This window comes from Lacerta agilis, chromosome 1 (genome assembly GCF_009819535.1).
Source record: "Lacerta agilis isolate rLacAgi1 chromosome 1, rLacAgi1.pri, whole genome shotgun sequence".
Taxonomy (NCBI): Eukaryota; Metazoa; Chordata; class Lepidosauria; order Squamata; family Lacertidae; genus Lacerta; species Lacerta agilis.
In genome coordinates this window covers 71,965,302-71,981,110 of record NC_046312.1, presented here as the reverse complement: position 1 = coordinate 71,981,110, position 15,809 = coordinate 71,965,302, and the positions used below count along the sequence as shown (strand labels likewise).

The following is a 15,809-nucleotide window of genomic DNA, read 5'->3' as shown; positions in this document are numbered from 1 at the left end:
GAGTTGGATTAGATCACCCTCGAGGTCCCTTCCAACTCTACAATTCTATGATTAAGCCCTTGTATACAAAATCCTTAGTATTACAAAATGAAAAGGGAAAGAGAAGTACAGGAAAATAATTTTTGGTCCCATTTAAGGAAGATTAAGGAGGTGAAAGAACGGCTGGAATTTAGAAATGCACCAAAGTATAGCTCAGGATGGTTGACAATAGAGTATATATGTATTTACTGCAAACTCCTCATAGTCTGTAAATGCATTTGATGACTACAAAGTACCAAGCAATCCATTTACCACCGCAGTCCACTGAAGAATGTCTGTCCCCAAGAAATCCTCTGTAGGGAATTTCTCTTTTAACTGTTTTTCTACCACCTGTGGCACAATTAAGTGTGGTTCATTAATAAGTGCAGCTAAGATATCGGCTATCCCACCAGATCCAGCCAAGATGAGCCAGGGGGCAGAATTTTCCAGTCCCCTGCAAATTCGCTGTTAAAAAACAAAACAGAGAGATGAGAGATGAGACCATACATGCTCAGATAACATGGAAATGCAATACTATGCTAAGTTACTCTGCACAAACAAGCCCAGTTAGTTGTATGTACAGGACTGAACCCCTATGTTGCATTTCGTTATCTAGGCTGTTATCTTTGCAAAAGATTTGTTGAATCAGCCTGATAGTGACCCCAGTAGGGCTACAATTCTTAGGCTAGACTGTGGCCCATTTCTCAAAGAAAATGTAAGAGATGGCACTTATTTTAATGAATCGTTCCATAGTGAAATCCCAGTACTCTTCAATCAAGCAGTTTTTTCTCTTTTTCTTTTTCCTCAGCAGTTGGACAAGCACATGTACTGAAGTGGTTTTGCATTCCTGAAAAAACTGTTGTATTTAGCCATTGTTGAAGAACATGTTCTAAGAACTACCTTCATGTGAAATAACACTCCAGTGTCGGTGCATATGTCATGGGCATTGCACTGGGAGAAAATGAAAATGGTGTCAGCACTGATGAGTCTAGTAGTGCAGGCCCAGTGCTCCAGGGTCAGCAGTGCCACCAGATTGCTCTTTCTGAACAGCTGGCATAGCAGCAATGTCACTGACAAGGATGCCAGGCCCATGATTTGTCCGTGTCATTTAAATTTTCCCTTTCTATATCACTGGCACCACATTGTGGGGGAGAATGTAATTGGTGACAGTACATAGGAAGCTCATCTTATATCGAGTCAGATGATTGGTCCATCTAGCTGAGTACTGTCTGCCATGATTGGCAGCAGCTCCCCGGGGTTCTGGGCAGGAGTCTTTCTCAGCATTTCTTGGAGATGCCGTGAACTGAAACCAGCTGGTAAGTCCAGCTGCCAGGGCCCTACCTTCCTTTCAGAGTTGGGCCCAAAACAAAATTCAAAACAAATTACAGGGCTTCCCACAGCTGTCAAGAGCAGGGGGCCATGCTGGGACTATAATATATATTTATGCTACAGCAGTAAGATGAACAATAGTTTTTCTTGGTTTCTGTTACACAATTTCCAGTCTGGCATCCATCTTTGAATAGCTCCCAAGAAGACTGGCCTCGAGCACGCTTAGGTCCTGCTTTCTGCCTTTTGACCACTAGGTGGCAACCACATAAACATACTTTACAAGGAACCCTGGTTCATACTCAGCTATAGCCTGGTCCAGACTTCCACTTGCCCCACCGCTTCTCACCTGGGAAACCCGATCTTTACTGCTGAACTGGAGAAAACATCCATCAGGTTTTTGGTGGATTGACATTTGCTCCGATTCAGCGCTAAAGAGGTTTTCTTGGGGAAAGAGGTGAAGCAAACATAAAACCTCTTGGACCTATGCTTTCTAGGCATGGAACAAGCAGGTGTGTGGGCAATCCCTGTGCTGTGTGCTGGTGGTGCCTTCCTCTGCACCAAACAGGTGAATCTACCTAAGCCTGTTGAGCCGCCTTAAGCTTTTTGGACTTCAACATCATGTCCAACTCCTCTCCTTCCTCTCTTGTTTTATTAACCATCCAGCCTAAAGATGAGTTCTAAAGAACTCAAAGGCTTGCTCACTATTTTGGAGCATTTGAGTTACTCCTAATAAAAGTGTGGTCCCTCTGTGACTTTTGAATCTCTTTCTGTCACTTATCAGCAAAAAAAAAAAAAAAAAAAAAAAAAAAAAAAGCAGCAGACTTGGAGCCATTATTTTTCTGGGTCTACATTTCATGTCCAGCACACTGTTCGGCTATGTGTAAGGCACCTGAATATTTGCTTAAATAGCTTCCTCTCTTATTTAAACAAGACGATTAGCTCTTTACCTCGAGTATGTTCGGTCTTCCATTCACAAGCAAGCAGAGCACAGGGATTTCAATGCTGCCTGTTCCTGGATCAATAGAGGATTAAATATTTAAGTTAATAAAATCTATGCAGTTCTATTATCTCAGCTGTTCATTTGTTTCCCCCATCTACAAGCATATCAACACTGCTTCTCCCCTGCAAGGACAAAAACAGGCTATGGTATATTTTTTTATACCTAGTTACAAGATAATGACATAGTATGGGGATAACCATTGTAAGGTTATCCTATCCTACATCCAGCCATCAGAAATTGCATTGAATGCTATTAACCTTCTGTGCTCTTCAGACTCCTTGCTGGATATTGTTTGGATATCTTAAGGGTGTTATACTGGAGGAGGATTTTGAACTGCCAGCTCACTTATTAAAAGCAACTAAAATTGTGATTTGTCAAAAATAGAAAAGTCCTATGTCACCCTCTACTGACTTTTGGTTATCTAAAGCCCATCGCGGGGATTTGAACCACCGACCTTCTGATCAGCAAGCCCTAGGCTCTGTGGTTTAACCCACAGCACCACCCACGTCCCTTATGCAGGTTTTTGAATATTAAATAAAAATATTATAGAAATAATATGGGCATTTTGTCTTCTTTTGGCTACAATCTAAGAGCCAAAACTAGACATTATATGCAGTCAAAAAGCAGCTTTAAGAAGCTGCAAGTTTATCGAGACAAAAGTTGGAGAGGAGGAGGCTGCCTAATTCTTTCTCTTAGCTGGTGTCTGCTTAAAACGCACCTCTCAGTTGCTTTTCTAACCATGGGAAAGAAACCACTGGGAAGGGAGGGCTTTGCACAGGAAATGTGCAAGTGGTAAAGGTTTAAGAAGCCTTCCTCTCATGCCCCCCCCTCCTGGCATTTTACTGCATAACTGAAAGCAGCCTTGGAAGGTTGCATGGTTTTGAAAATGTAGTGTAGGGAAGTTTCAAGCCACTTTATGTAACTTTATGTTAACTCTTAACAGTTGATACACCCAAAGCAAATGCTGCTTTTGTTTAGATTTCTGCCTCCAAATGAACACATGCAGCAGATTGCCGTTCACATTTTTTTTGGGGGGGGGGTTGTCCTTGTACCCACAAGCCTTTTTCTTTGGGGGACATGGCAAAATCCTCCAGTCTATATCACTAGCAGCTGCACATTACCAGTTTATTAATGATTATTCATCAAAAGTGTCTCATTTGCAGTGGCCCTTTCATGGCTATTATTTTAGAATTAAGGCAGAATACAATCTAACTTTCATAGAGCTCTGCAGAACTGCACAAAATCAGGCAGCTTAAAACCCAGCTGTGATATTTATCTGAGCTAAAGTGTACGGGATTGCAGCCAAATCATATATATATATATATATATATATATATATATATATATATATATATATATATATATATCAGTAATAGACTATTATAAATAATAATCCTATCATCTGTATTTAAACAAACATCCTTGTAAATGCAAGGAACCCGAGTAATAATCTAGGTCTCATCTTTCCTTTTTCACGACTGCCCACCTCCGTAGCCAGTGCGCTGTTCTGAAATGTGTTTCTCGAAGGTGAGACGTAGCCTTGTAGTCCCATCCGGCTCATTCGGGTCTTTTTCATCCACCAAGATAAAATGAGAGTGGTGGTTGTCAAGAAAATATAGAGGACCTTGGGCACTGTGGTCAGATTTGTAGCTTATAAGGCTGTCATTCTAGGGAAAAGGAGAGATGGGGTTTTTTTTCTACGAAAACATGGGTCTGGTTCAGACATAGTGGGAAACCATGGCCTCCCATGATGAGGATGAGCTGCAGCATGCCTCAGGGTCACATGCTCACTCCTCTTCTCTGTTGCATGCCAGAGTAAAAGCTTAGAAGAAACTCAAACTGTTTTGAACAAACCACAGTTTGACAACTGAACACAGAGACCTGTGGCTTGTTTAAACTGTAGCTTGTGCAGAAACCAGAACCACTGTTAGCTTCTCCCTTGTTCTCACTAACTAGAGTTTAAACAAACCACAGTTCCCAAAGTTTTCTGCTCTGAGGAAGGAGGTCTAATGGGCACTTCTGCATGTGTTTAGCTGCATGTGTTTAGGAGCTCCTGTGCGCAGAAGCGGAGCAACCTGCTCCAGTATCCGGAGCGGCGCTCGTCTGAGGGACGTGATGCGCTGCCTGCAAAGGGCATGGCACACATCCCAGGGCATGCATGGCAAGTGGAGGGTGACCTGGGAGGTGCTGCCAATTGGGGGTCAGCATTTTGTCGCCCCCCCTTTGGAATGGCCCCCGGGTTGGGCCACTCCCCCACCTCCGCCTCGGAACGCCCCTGCCTGTGCGATCAGGAACATGCATTACCAGGGTTGTGAATCATGCAGGCTTGAAAGCACATTCACCAGATAGTACAGTACAGGAAGGACAGTAGTTTGCATTCTCTGTTCAGGTATAAAGCTATAACATCTTACTATGAACTCTCAAAAACTAAAGTCATAATGATTGTGTGTGCGCGCTATATAAATATGTGTGCATGCATGGGAGTAAAATGAAAATCTATCCAACAAACTCTGAGAACTGATTTGTGACTTAGGGAGTCTGCACAGCATTATTCTGCCACCTGGTCAATAAGACCCAAGGGTTCAAGTTGTTTTCAGGCAAAACCTCTACATCCTTTCTCTGTTTTCCTCGGCGGAAAAGATACCTTGGCATTATCCAGAAGTTCTCTGTGGCGAATTTTCCCCAGTGAAGTTATTCCTATCGCAACCACTTTTACCGTGGAAGAAGTACTCGCCAGCATGTGATCCCGAACCGCTTGCCCTATATGTTTTGTTATTCCAACACGCAAGGCACTGGTAAAGATCCATGCACCTGAAACAAAATTTTACAAGCATAAGATGTTACGGGTTTCCCCAAACTTGGGTATTCAGCTGTTTTTGGACTACAATTCCCATCATGGTCCTGCTAGCCAGGGTTGAATTTTGGCAAACTTCAAATCTCAGCTCAAATGCTCCGATGCCAGCACCATCCCACATTCCCTGTAAATTGACCTTAAACGATCTGTTAATTGTGGCTTGTGTTGGTGGCACGCATGCTGCCAGGCTCACAAATCTGGGATGACGAATAAGTATATTTCATGTAAAACTGCAGTTCAACTCCCCCCCCTCCTTACACCAGGATGTGACCTCTCTTTCAATGGTTATTTCTCTATAGCTCAGGATTTGATTAAATATTTTTTATTAAATACCGTATATGCTTATAAACAAGGGGAGCTGTGACTCAAACAAATGATACTTCTTATGCTTGAATCATGCCATGTTGATAATCGGATATTGTCTCATTCACATGGCCTTGTTTTCAGAAAGATTTATCATATTGAATAAAGAGGGGTAGAACTCTCTAGCTAAAAAGCTGAGCCACTTTTAACATGCAGAATTTTTTAGGAAAGTTTCCCCTTATTAAGTAGGAATCATATTTGATAGGGTTGTAAATAACTACATTCCCATTTCAAGGAGTGGAACCAACCAGTGCTTTGCGCAGCCTTCACCAATCCTTTTCTCAAGGTGTCACGCAGCCAAGGTTTCATCTGAAAGTTTTCTTCTTCTCCTACTAAAGAGACAACCAGGTTGGGAGCAGGAAGGTTCCACTTGTTGCTCATGACGTCAAATATAACTCCAGGGTGGATGGCACAGGGCACCTTAATAAACTGTAGCCAAGAAAGGGGCATTCAGAAAAGAGGTGAGCGCCACAGGAAACTCTAGAAGTGAAGTCAAGAGCCTCCCTGCCTTTCACATGCTTTGGGCTAGCTCAAGGCAGTTTACTGCCAAAAGCAGAACAGAAAATGATCCAGAAAATGGCTGGGAGATCCTGCTGTGGAGGAACAGCTGCGTCTTAAGACCTGTTGCTTGCTCTTACCAAAGCAGAAGGTGGAGGACAACTTTTCCCATCCCTCCACAGGTGTTCTCCCTTTGGTGTCCCTCCCATTGACATGAATGAGGGGAGTGGATGACTGTGCCAGCTCCAGGTCTGGAGTAGTTTTTTGCCTTTGCGGGGGGGGGGGCATGTTGGGAAATCCAAGGCCTTCCCTAATCTGCCCTTAGCATACCCCATTTTTGAACCAATTTCCTATGGTGTTTCACCAGCAGAATAGCAACAGAAGCTTTCTGTTATCATGTGATGGGTGGGCTTTGCCCATAGACTATGCCTGCAGAACTCCCTCTCTACCCATGGAGAAGGCAGTTCCCTGAGTATATTCATTAGGCAGTAAAACCCATCAGATGTAGTAGGGGTGACTTCTAAGCAACTATGCATAAGATCAAGATCGAGGTGCACGCCTGCTGAAAGGTAAATGTCCTGACTTAAATGTTTGGTGAATCACAGCCTCATTGTATCTGAGATTACTGGTTTTGGTTGTTGTTGTTTTTAGGTATGTGAATTGTTTCAAATGTGTTTTTAGAGCTTCTTCACAGAGTTGATCCCAGATCTTGAATGTTGGCACAAAGTACGAAGTAAAGATATACAAAGGATGAGAGAAATAAGATTTTTAGGGTAAAAATAGTAGAATTCCCATCTTAAAAGACCTTCATCTCCCCCCCCCCCGAGAGGTTTTGTGCTACCTTTCCGCGTTTCTTTCCAGAAGCCATGAAGTCGATTTCTCCTGTGCAATATGGCAATTCCCTCTGAAAGGCTCCTTCTTTCTCATTATTGTGCAGTTTGGCTTGTGAGTGTTCCTTTGGGTCCACTGAGGGATCATCAGCCTGACTGGCTTCCCTGAAGTAAGATAATTAAAAGATGAGTGTCTTCAGTGATGGGCCTTGATAACAAAAGTGTAATGGAATTTAATCCAAAGTCATATTTTTAAAAAATGTGAATGTCATCATGACGGCTCAAGTTCACTATTTTAGTAGCATTTACATGGCTACATACAAAGTGCACACATGATCTAATGCATTTTATGTTATAAATGTGCATCTGAATTTATATGTATGCATGGCTGAAGAACAAGAGAGAGACACTTTTAAACCATACTTGCTGCCTTTTCCTTAGTTCTTTAAGATCGTCACAAATGAACTTACATTTTACCCCTTAAGTCCACGTTATCGTTTGAGATGCTTTCTCTTCTTCTAAAGGCTTGGAGAACAATATTCTGGGCAGGGGAGAGAAAAAGAAGTCAAGCTATATTTAGTTTACAGCATTCTAGTTATTAATATTTCACAGTAACATTATTGGAAAAAGAAACCAGTTAAGAGGTCTCCTACGGCAGTCTAGATGACAGCTATTGAGCAGTCATCCTGATTTGCTTACACAAAGCTTATCTGGAAGTTGTAGCCAATCTTTATTGAGTATTCATTCTAATTTGTTTGTGGGGAGATTATCCAGCAATGCGCATTCATCCTGATTTGTTTGTGAGTGTTTTTTTCTTCATTCCCCCATCAGTCGTATGTTCATCCCACACTTTTCAATGGATTCTCCTGTCATTTTCCACACTGATTCTTTTTCCGAAGTAGGTGTTGCAATTAGGGTGACAGAGCACTTTGAATTATTCAAACCTTAATTTAAAGTTACAGGTAGGTAGCCGTGTTGGTCTGCCATAGTCAAAACAAAATAAAATTAAAAAATTCCTTCCAGTAGCACCTTAGAGACCAACTAAGTTTGTTCTTGGTATGAGCTTTCGTGTGCATGTGTGCATGCACACAAAAGCTCATACCAAGAACAAACTTAGTTGGTCTCTAAGGTGCTACTGGAAGGAATTTTTTATTTTACTTAATTTAAAGTACAGTGGTACCTCGAGTTAAGAACTTAATTTGTTCCGGAGGTCCGTTCTTAACCTGAAACTGTTCTTAACCTGAAGCACCACTTTAGCTAATGGGACCTCCCACTGCTGCTGCGCCACCAGAGCACGATTTCTGTTCTTATCCTGAAGCAAATTTCTTAACCCGAGGTACTATTTCTGGGTTAGCGGAGTCTGTAACCTGAAGCGTATGTAACCTGAGGTACCACTGTATTTGCTTTAATCCCTCCTGCAAAAGAGTGATAGTCTGGAGGTACCCAGAAGAGGAGACTGCATGTTTAAAGCCAATCCTTTGCAGCTATTGCTTAAGACAGCACTACCTCCAGCCAGAGGGAGGTGGCAAGCAAGTCACAAACAAAGCGTAATAGAAACACTTTTAAAGTGGGAGTCAGAGAAAGGGAGAGAGATGAGAGAATATGAAACATTGTAAATAGGAATTTTTCAGCTGGAACCCACTGGAACTCAGTTCTGGCACCTCTCATATGGGCACCATTATAAGAGAACAAGGAATCTGAAGAAGTGTGCATGCACACGAAAGCTCATACCAAGAACAAACTTAGTTGGTCTCTAAGGTGCTACTGGAAGGATTTTTTCATTTTATTTTGTTTTGACTATGGCAGACCAAAAAGGCTACCTACCTGTAAAGAGAACAAGGGAGGCATTCATAGTGAGTTTCAGCACCTCTTTTTTCTGGAAAAATAACACTGATAGTAAGGGGGGGGATGCTGTGCTGCTGCCAGTCCCTCGCTCAAGATCTGATGAGAGGTAATGGATTTCGTTGTCTGTTGGAGTGCTTAAGCTGTGCCCTCACTTGAGCTCAACCTGCATATTTATAAATAAACTCAAACATTACAAAATTTCCAGAAGCCACTAGTGGCCTCCTTCCAAAGAAAACCAAATCTGGGTAAGTGCTGTTCACCTGGAACTTCTCACAGCCCAGGGAAAGTAGGGAAAGAAGCATAACGATATCCTGTTTTAGAGCAGAGGAGCATGCCTAATTTTTCAGGTATATTTTAGTTTTATTGTGTAAGATTTTAGGAACTAGGGTGTGGATAAGATAAGACGGTAGGGATAGAATTGCAATAATTTGATCTATACAGATGAGAGATAGATATGGCGAATAATGGTGAATTTATGATGTGGACTGAATGACACATACAAAATTGTTTGCAGAAGAAGATTGCACATATACAATATTTTGTCCAGGAAGAAGATAAATCAGCAGTACTACTTATTTATTGCAACTGGAGCCTGTAAAGTTATCTATGGCCAAAATACTAGACTGATATTTCCTAGTGCACATACATGGTTCTGCAATGAATTTTCACAGTATTTGGTTTTGGATCGCAAATAGGTCTTGGAAGGAGCTGGCTTTTGTTGCTGACGGTACTGTTGCTTTCCCCCCTCTTTAATTAATGTCTCTTTGGGGGCCTGCCTTTTCATCAGCCTGTATTTACACAATGATGTGACTAAGCTTCAGTGAAGGCCATCTGATTCAAATCAAAACAAATGAACATTCGTGAGGGAAGAGCCAGAAACAGGGCAGAAAAGGAAGGAAGCCTTCCCAGAAGACAAAAATGAAAGTGTTCCGCAGCAAATGGCCCTGTGTCAGTTATAGAAATTAGCTTGTTTGTCCTGTTGAGTAAACATATTCATGCTGACTAAGCATGGGTGTTGGTAATGGGGGGGGGGGGAGGATCAAAATGGTCTCTGATAGCCCTGTTCTTCTGTGCATATTCGTAATAGCTTCTGAACATAGCATTCACACATTCGAAGTATACACAAGGTACAGATTGGAAGTACAATATGTTGTATATGTGTAAAATTCCAGTCAGAGATTACCATGAATGTACATAAGAACATAGATCATGCCAATGTCCCATCTAGTCTAGCATTCTGCTCTCACAGTGGCCAATCAGATGCTTGTGGGAAGCCAGCAAGCAGGATTTGAACACAAGAGCACTCTTTTCTCCTGTGGTTTCCGGCAACTGGTATTCAGAATCATTACTGCCTCTAGCCCTCGTGCCTGGTAGCTGTCAATAGCCTTCTCTTCCTGTATAGAAGGGTGTACTTTCAGATACGATCCCTACACTACCCTCATGTCTCCATGCATAACCAACATATGTACGTTGTCTGAACAGGGCTTTTGCAATTATTGTATCCCTCTTCTTTAATAAGATAAGCTAAAGTAGAAATGGTTAGAATAATCTAATCTTTCTTTCTTTCTTTCTTTCTTTCTTTCTTTCTTTCTTTCTTTCTTTCTTCATAAACAGCTTACCGGTAATAGTACCTCTATGTTTGCACCCATGATTTCCTGTCCTCTTAAAAAAGTAGAAAATGCTCGGCCATATTTTCTTTTACTTGAGCACAAAATGTGGTGAACTTAATTTAGCAGCTTTTGGTTAATTCTCAGGGATTCAGGTAGGTGGTGTTAATCCGAAAGACAGACAAACTAAGCACCACCCTGAAACATGATTCTGTTTCAGAGCAAGAGATTAACCATGACAAGTTGTGTTGGTATCAACATGTGATAATATTGTGAAACGAAAATAATTGTTATTGTTGAGGAGCAAGATTGGTGGAGAAAGACGACTGCTGCTGAACTGTAATAAACCCCTGAAATAAAAAACAACAGGAGCAAGTGCCCCTGTCAAACTAACAGTGATGTCCATAGATCCTTGGGAGAGGCCCTTTCGTTTGCCCCACAAACATCTGAAGCTCATGGATTTGGTTGCTCTAAATTGGGCATCCCCATGTTTTGGACTACAATTCCCATCATCCCTGACCACTGGTCCTGTTAGCTAGGGATCATGGGAGTTGTAGGCCAAAACATCACGAGGGCCGCAGGTTGGGGATGCCTGCTCTAAATGTCTAGGATCTCTTACCTAGAGGGGTCCAGCTAGCCCCATCTCTGATGACTTTCTGCCAGCAGCTAAAGACCTCTTTATTTAGACAGGACTTTGAACTATAAACTGATTTGTAAGTAAGCTGTAATTTGTTTAAAGTTTTCTCAATTTTTTTTTAGTGATGCTCTACCTAATTTGTGTTTGTTACATTTATTGCTGTGTCATTGTATGTATATTGTTGCTGTTAGCCACCTTGAACATCATTTGGTGGGAAAGATAAGATACAAATTTAACATGTTAGATAAATAACAAGCAAACAGTCATTGCAAATGACTCACGGATGCAAATGGCAGGGTAGGTTGTTATGGCTCCCTTTGAAGGAACCAATCCTATTTTTGGTAATGATGCAAAACACATTGACATCCAGTTCATCCCATTTATTTCCATTTTCTAATTGTCACTGTTTTGCAAGAGAGATTCAAGAACATCCCGAAACTTGGCTTCTCCAATTAAATGGGATTAAAGGGCTCTGCTGCCCTGGTGCAACAAATTCCCATCAAAAAAGAAACAGGGCTTTTCACAGTTTGGAAACTGATGGGAAAATGTATTGGAAAGTGTGGGATGAATGAGTGAGTAATGACAACTCCCCACGAGCAGATCAGGGCGAATGCACAATGTTATATAACTGCCCCACAAACAAATCAGAATGCATGTGTGTGAGAGAGAGGGAGATGCCATTAAGAGAGGCCTGAATGCAAAAAAAATTAAAAAAAAAATTGCAGCTGTTCTCAGTACAATCCTTGCCAGGAAGCACTGTGCTGCTGCTCACTTTCCACATTTATGGGCAACCAAGTTTTTGGCAGCCTAATGATAGTCCCATCCTGCCTTTCATGGCTTCTAATTTCTGCTGCTCTGAACCCCACAATCACTCCATATTTCTGTGTTTTGAACCCTATACCGTAATTGCCCCCATCTTTCTGTGTTCTGCACCACTAGGACTGAACCTAGCTCACAATATCCAGTTCCTTTGCTTCTCCACGTATGAGTTCATCCACTACTGCCATGGTCAGTTCCCCCTGTTCCTGTGACTTGTAGTCCGTTCTTCTTCTTCTTCTTCTTCTTCTTCTTCTTCTTCTTCTTCTTCTTCTTCTTCTTCTTCTTCTCTTCCTCCTCCTCCTCCCTCCCCTTCCCACTTCAGTGTACAGCAGCATTCAGAAACAACCACCAGGTGGCATCTTAGAGCAGCACTCGGGAAGGTGTAGGCAGCACCTCAGTTACAGGTGTGCACTGAAAGGCTTTTCATTTCCCCAAGTTATCTGGGTCCCCCCAGATTTATTCTGCCCAGGAACTAAAATGCTTCATTGGCTCAAAATGTAGGAGCACTGGGGCTGTGAACTGATTACAGAATTTTAATTGGTTAATTACCTGCTTCTCATTTTTAGTTAATTGACTGCTGGCTGTCAAAACCTCAATATAGATCTCTTTCTGAGATACTGAAGCAAGTGCGAGATAAATTACAACTTAATACACGAGAGCTGCCACCGTTTGCTAGAAGAAAGATAGTCTTTAAGCAAGAGCACCTCCTGGGTTGTAGAACTCCCTTACAAATGAATTACAAATGGCCCTGACAGTACAAGCCTTCAAAGAGGCCTTTAAAAGGTATATATATGGGTTGCCTTTTCCTAGGGTCTTGGTGCCCCTATTTTATCAAGCTGCTGGGGTCCTCTGCACACAGTTTGTGTGAACTACCACTCATCAATATTTTTACTATTTTACAAGATCCTTCAAAAATATGTAATAGCAGAGCATTCAGGCACTGAATCTGAATGCCAGGTTAAAGGTGTCCCTAGTTTCAATACTGAGAAAGCATTTTGTTTTTAAAAGGACTCCTGATAATACCTCTCAGGGCCAAACTAAGCATTACGCAACAAACATAGGAGCAGTTTCCTGATGTTCCCAAATCCCATCATGAAATGTGGCCATGGGGCAGCGCTGCAAATTTTTATTATAGTAGCTACATGAGTGCTTAACTCATTCCTGTAAGCAGCTCCTCTGATCAAACCATCCTGCCCAACTTGGGTGCCTCCCTCCACAGCAGTGGCGTAGCAAGGGAGGGGCGATGGGGGCGGGACAGCCCGTATTTCAGGGGAGGGGGGTGACACTTGACGGCCCCTCCCACCACTCCCCAAGCCGAGCCCCGCCGCCCGGCACCCCGTCCGTGCTGCTTTACGGACGGACGGGGCAGCCCCACGAGCCGCCGCTCACTCAGCGGCTCCCTCGGTCGCTGCGGGAGCAGCAGTGCCGGCCCGGGTGGACTGCGGATGCGCATTTTCACGCATGCGCAGTCCGTCCCGACATGCGTTGTGATGTCACGGCGCCCCGCCCCCATGGGGGTGCCTCCGTGGGCCGTTTGCCGCCCCGGGCGGCCAAGAGGCTTCCTCCGCCCCTGCTCCACAGCAAGCATTTTTTGTGCTTAGTGGCATTTTATATATATTCCTGTTGTCTAAAGCAGGGTGATCTTTCTGAGGCCTTTGCTCATGTCATTTAGCAAAGAAGGTGTTATTGGCGTTTCAAATGGACATGGGCAAAGTTTACAAGTGGACACAGCAGGGGAGTTTTTTTTTTAAAGGATGCAGGATGCAGGGTCTTGTGAGGGTTGCTAAAATATTTTGGCATAACAGAATTCTAGCAGAACACTAGCAGGAGTTATTTTAAAAAAATAAAATAAACAAATGGTGGGGCATTGAGGGGCTACAAAAATATTTTTGTTTTCACAGTGGGGTACCATAGCACAGAGATGGGGGCATCTGTGTCTCGTGCAGAAGGCCCTGGGTTCTATTTCAGAAGGCACTGGGAGTGTTGGATGCCTGACATTCTTGAGAGTCGCTACCATCAGTATAAGCAATTCTAAACTAAATGGATCAATAGTCAATATAAGGGAGCTTCCCATGTTCTTATGTACATATGGGAACATTTTGTGTGTGGGGGGGTTGATATTAAAATGTTCGTTTTTATTTAAAATGGGTGGCCACAAAATCTTTTGGCGTCCCTGTGTCACAACAGGAAGTAATCAGCAAAATAATATTAATAATAATAACAACAGTATCACAGCAGGCAACCTAAGGGATCAGTCCATTAAAAAACCTACTATTTTTAAATAAAAAAGCACTTAAAATAATAATAATTTGTCAACACAGCTGGAGACCTATAGGAGCAGTCCAAAAAAAAAAAAAGATTTTTAAAAAGTGACACATTTCAGGGAGCAACTGGGGAGCACAACAAACCAATTGGAGGACACACAGGCACAAGTTGTTGTTCGCTACCCCAGTTCAAAGAGATGCTACCTTCCTTTACTAGCTTTGTAACATTCTGCTCTCCATGCCTTAAAATGAGCACCTCAAAGATGTCTGTGGCTGAAGGGGCTGGAAAACAATATGGGAAGAAGATGCCTGTGTTTTGAGACTGTTCAACAACATTACCCCCCCCCCCCAAAAAAAAACCCACAACCCAACACCTTTGTGTATTTTTCCTTTAAGTATCCTGTATGCAACCGCGGTAATCTCCTGATTCAAGGGACAGCTTCAGTCACGTTACCTTTTTAAAAGAGCAGTGTATTTATAGTGTTCACACTGCCCTAGATACCTACGGTACCTTTTATAGGAAGTGTGTGCTAATTAATGGGAAGGAAAACTCAAATATCCCTGGGAAGAATGAGGCCACCCAAGTATGCTATGTTTCTAAAACGCAGTAGGCTACTGACTATTGCAAACTAGTCTGACGAGTTAACCTCCGTCGGAAAAACAAAGTACCCAGTGCCACCTACACATCAGGGCATGACTCAACATAATCTAGACCCAGTGGTAACCTCAATATGTGAATCAGTCTTCATGTGATCTGCTTATTATAATCTCTGAAGAGATGCTTAGGAGTAACTGCATTCATGGCCTCTCCTAGCTCTTTCGATGCCTTTCGCATGTACCGTCGGCAACTCTGCTATTAAGGATTTCTAATCTAGGTTGCCACTTAGCTAGTTTCTGACTATTGTACTGAAGTAAGCGGCTTCCTTCACTTACATACTTTTTAATGTATCACTACAGGCAGTGCTGTTTTTCTAGAAAAAGATGTGCCAGAACTTGCCATGAACGCCTCCCTTGTTCTCTTAGAACGGCAATGGCACCCACCTAAGAGGTTCTGGAACTGAGTTACGGGTGAAGGGAAAAAAAGCCCTGACTGCAGGGAATATTTTAATTTAAACATTTCAAATGTTCTCTGACTGGAATTTATCCTCCTTTTGAGTCACATCAAGATTTTCAAGGTTCTGAACAGTGCCCTCCTCCTTTATTTGTCTGCAGGTCCTCACCTCCATTGGTATCCCTATTTTAATTTCCCACAAATCCCCTGAGGTAGCATCACTCCAGGGCATTCTGGGAAATCAAAGTGGCTGCGAAATTGAGCTGTTGGGCATTGCTTGAAGCACCAGGCACCAGTGATGGGCCCTGCCAGAGTTCTAGGGCTCCAGCAGGATGCCAGATGCTGATGCCAGCCCTGACCCTTCTAGTGAAGGTGACAATCCTGTGCCTGGCCACACTGTGTCATTTTTGGCTGTGATTCACCCAGGCATACAGTAATTGGACCTTGTGAACCACTGCTTCCCTGTATAGCCATTTGTTTTCCACTGAAAGAAATAAAATATTCCATACTTGCCAAGTGCTCTGGAAAAAATGGGGCACCCCATTTTTTCATGCAAGATCTCAGTAGCCATTTTGGGTGCCGTGATCTCACATGCTTTTGTGCTGTGCTCTAGCCCCCCAAAAGCACTTTTTCAGGACTGGAGTGCAGCATGGGTCACATGAACTGCCCATGAACGCATCCCGGAAGGCATGCA

General features: G+C 42.7%; 1 protein-coding gene across 1 annotated transcript in view; it reads right to left on the bottom strand.

The window, feature by feature from the left end:
* The window catches only part of TRPM5 (transient receptor potential cation channel subfamily M member 5), a 35,513-nt gene extending 23,525 nt beyond the window's left edge, over nucleotides 1-11,988 (bottom strand). The window contains exons 1-8 of the mRNA XM_033174220.1: nucleotides 11,938-11,988; nucleotides 7,363-7,433; nucleotides 6,904-7,057; nucleotides 5,813-5,993; nucleotides 4,992-5,158; nucleotides 3,834-4,014; nucleotides 2,295-2,359; nucleotides 292-483 (exon numbers count right to left, since the gene is read on the bottom strand). Of these exons, the coding sequence (XP_033030111.1) occupies nucleotides 292-483; nucleotides 2,295-2,359; nucleotides 3,834-4,014; nucleotides 4,992-5,158; nucleotides 5,813-5,993; nucleotides 6,904-7,057; nucleotides 7,363-7,433; nucleotides 11,938-11,988 (1,062 nt within the window). The remainder of the gene's footprint in view (nucleotides 1-291; nucleotides 484-2,294; nucleotides 2,360-3,833; nucleotides 4,015-4,991; nucleotides 5,159-5,812; nucleotides 5,994-6,903; nucleotides 7,058-7,362; nucleotides 7,434-11,937) is intronic.
* Between the last annotated feature and the right edge of the window lie 3,821 nt (nucleotides 11,989-15,809).